This window comes from Lipotes vexillifer, unplaced genomic scaffold (assembly GCF_000442215.2).
Source record: "Lipotes vexillifer unplaced genomic scaffold, Lipotes_vexillifer_v1.1 scaffold988, whole genome shotgun sequence".
Lineage (NCBI taxonomy): Eukaryota > Metazoa > Chordata > Mammalia > Artiodactyla > Lipotidae > Lipotes > Lipotes vexillifer.
The window spans coordinates 1,645,298-1,648,269 of NW_006797916.1; the positions used below are offsets into that span (position 1 = coordinate 1,645,298).

A 2,972-nucleotide genomic window follows, 5' to 3' on the forward strand; every position below is an offset into this window, starting at 1 on the left:
AGCAGTAGTAAACAAGGATAGGTATTAAGGAATGGGCCCCCGCCAGCTGCGCTTGTGGGGCCAGCGTGCAGTGAACGGGGCTGCCTGGAGCCGGGAAGCGTTGCAGCTCGAGTCCGGGCCTGTGGGTTAGAACAGCAGAGTCTGGAGACTCCTCGGCTAGTGCATTCTTCAAATTCCCCGGGTTTTCCCACAAGTTCCCAGGATGCTCTCCCCATGCAGGGTCCCCTCTGCCATTCTTATGTGTTTGAACTCATCACGCAGCAGACCCTCCGGTCCCCCTTTCTCTGGCCTGAGCAATGAGTTGGGGTGACTTCATGGGAATCAGCCCGGCCCGAGTGACAAGCACACGCCCTCGAGGCAGAGGCGCAGCTGGGCCCCAGGGGCCTGAGTGCAGACACGGGGGTCCTGGGCGCCCCACCCGTCTGGCTCACTGCGGGGCAGCGGGGGACAGGGGGCCACTCAGGCCGTTTCTCCTCCCCAGAAATAAGATCTACGCTCGGAAGACCAAGCCCTTCTCCTTCTACCTGGACGTCAAGCGGCTCGCCAACTTCTGGGGCTGTGACCACAAGCCCCGGATGTGAGACGGGGGCGGGGCTGGGCGGGGAGGAAAGGGGGGGTGGGTAGGGGAGGGAAGTGCTCAGGGAGGGGAGCCTCCGCCCTCATGCCCTCACACCCCAGCCGGAGCCCCGGGATTCACCAGGGCCAGGCCTTCGATGCCCTCAACAGGGTCCCCCATTCCTCCCAGGCCCCCCAGGCGTGGTCCCCACCCCCCTTTCCCTGGGGCCTCTCCTCCCAGAAGTCCCAGCACATCTGCAGGCACTGTGGACCTGGCCTGACACATCTTCCCAATCCTGGGCCTTGCTTCACCCATCTCTCAGAGGGAGGGGGCGGGCTCTCTGTGAGGTGGCTTCGACCTTAACCCGAGGCCCCTTACGTGACACACGTAGACAGGGACACCAGGAACTGTGCCCTATGCAGCGGGCACAGCGGGGCACTGGGGCCACAGGTGGGAGCCAGCGCCTGGTCTCCAGCCCAGTCAGCCTCTCCCCGCAGCCCGGCCAGTGCCCTGCTCTGAGCCAGGCTCTCCCCAGATCTGGCTGCAGGTCTGTAGCCCCCAAACTGGATCGCACTCCCCTGGGTGGGGGCCGACCCGTCGTCAGAGAGCCTGGGCCAGCTGGGGCTGGGAGAGACACAGTCACTGCCCTGGCCCCGCCCAGTGACCTGGCCACCCCGTCCTGTCTTCCAGATACCATCACACCACCCCCGTCATCAGCTTGTACAGCCTGAGAGAGAGCCTGGCCCATCTAGCAGAGCAGGTGAGCGGAGGGGCAGCTGAGCAGCGTGGAGCTGGGACCCGGCAGGTGCTGAGGCTGGCAAACGGCTGGGCACCCCCACACCGAGATTCCCTCAAGCTGATTGGGGGCAGGGGGTGAGAGGGATGCTAAGACTCGGAGAACTGCTGGTTGGTTTGTTGCGGGGCCCGCAGGAAGGAAGAGGTGCTGGGGGCCTTGCTGGAGAGTAGCCCTGAGTGGGGAGGGGGATAGGCTCTGGGCAGGCGTTGCGGGGGGGGGGCCGGGGGGGGAGAGCCGGCTGCCAGCTGAGGGGACTGCCAGCTGAGGGTAGAGGCCCCAGAGGACAGAGCCCTGAGGGCAGATGCGGCGAAAGGGCAGGTGTGGACCCCCTTCCAGGCCCTCGGTTCTTAGTGAAGCGCTCAGCGTGGGCCTGGCTGAGCAGAGGGCCCAGGTGGGAGGAAGAGAGGGCAGGCAGCCGAGAAGTGGAGCCAGAGGGCGGGGGGGCGGGGAGTGAGACCACCGTCAGGAGGCTTGGCTGTGCCCTCAGCCACTACCCGCTCCAGGGTGTGGGCAGGAGCCACATGGGGACAGCTGGGTGTGACCACGACCAGGGTGGTGCCTTGGCCCAGTGCAAGGTCCACACTCTCGGGACCCAAGAGGCCAAGTCTGGCCCAGGCCAGGAAACACAGCCCCAGGACGGCCCCCAGGGGCCCTGCCAGCTGCCGGTCCAGAGGCCGGGAGAGACCTGGGCCAAGGCCTGCCTCCAGCGAGGCTGCAGTGCTGCGCTGGCCACGTTTACCCCCTGCATCCACTCACATCGCCACTGCCCCAGGGCTGGGCTAGACTCGAGGTGTCCCATGGGCTGGGTGGTCACCAGCACCGGGCTGGCGTGCGCAGCCGAGAGAGAGGCCGGGAGCTGACGCTTGCGGGGCAGAGCTGACGCTTGCAGGGCAGGGGACTGGGCCACGGCTGTGAGCTGTGCCGGCAGGAGAGGCTGGATCCCTGTGGAGTAGGGACTGTGGGCTCAGCGGCTGGGAGGGCAGGAGGCAGTGTGCAGCCCAGAAGCCTTTCTGCCCCCTGCCAGCCCCCCACCTCTGGCCAGGTCATCCCCACCCCTCCCAGGGGCCTGGAGGATCCAACAACCGGCTGGGCCGCCACGTCCCCCTCCCAGACCCAGACTATTTCCACCTCCCTGAAGTAGCCCGGGCCCGGCCCCTGGGGCAGAGTCAGGGCCCTAAACCTGGGGCTCCAGGGGGCTCCCGAGGCGCTCAGGGTCCAGGCCAGGAGAGGAGCCCCTCCCCCGGCCAAAGTTGCCCCCCCGGTGGATGCCCGCCAGTTTCTCCCTCTCTGCCCACCGAGGAGGGCCCCCAGCCTACCCTGCCCACCCCACTGCCCTCTCCCCACCCAGGGCCTGGACAAGAGCTGGGAGCAGCACCGCGAGGCCTCAGAGTACCTGCACGGGCGCCTGCAGGACCTGGGCCTGCAGCTCTTTGTGAAGGATCCGGTGAGGAGGGCAGGGGCAGAGGGCATCACATGGCAGTGGGGGGAGGGCGAGCTCCTGTCCAGCCCCCTTTATGGATATGGCAGTTCTGGTGGGGGCAGGGGCGGTCCTGGGGGTGGGGGGGCAGTACTCGTCATTGTCACAGATCCCTGGCCTCCGGATCTTGGGACATTTAGTTG

The 2,972-nt window shown here is 67.1% G+C and overlaps 1 protein-coding gene across 1 annotated transcript in view; it reads left to right on the top strand.

Annotated features, from left to right (window-relative positions):
- Positions 1-2,972, top strand: part of AGXT (alanine--glyoxylate aminotransferase) — a 13,911-nt gene that overhangs the window by 6,439 nt on the left and 4,500 nt on the right. The window contains exons 7-9 of the mRNA XM_007469948.1: positions 482-577; positions 1,247-1,316; positions 2,701-2,796. Coding sequence (XP_007470010.1) covers positions 482-577; positions 1,247-1,316; positions 2,701-2,796 — 262 coding nt within the window. The remainder of the gene's footprint in view (positions 1-481; positions 578-1,246; positions 1,317-2,700; positions 2,797-2,972) is intronic.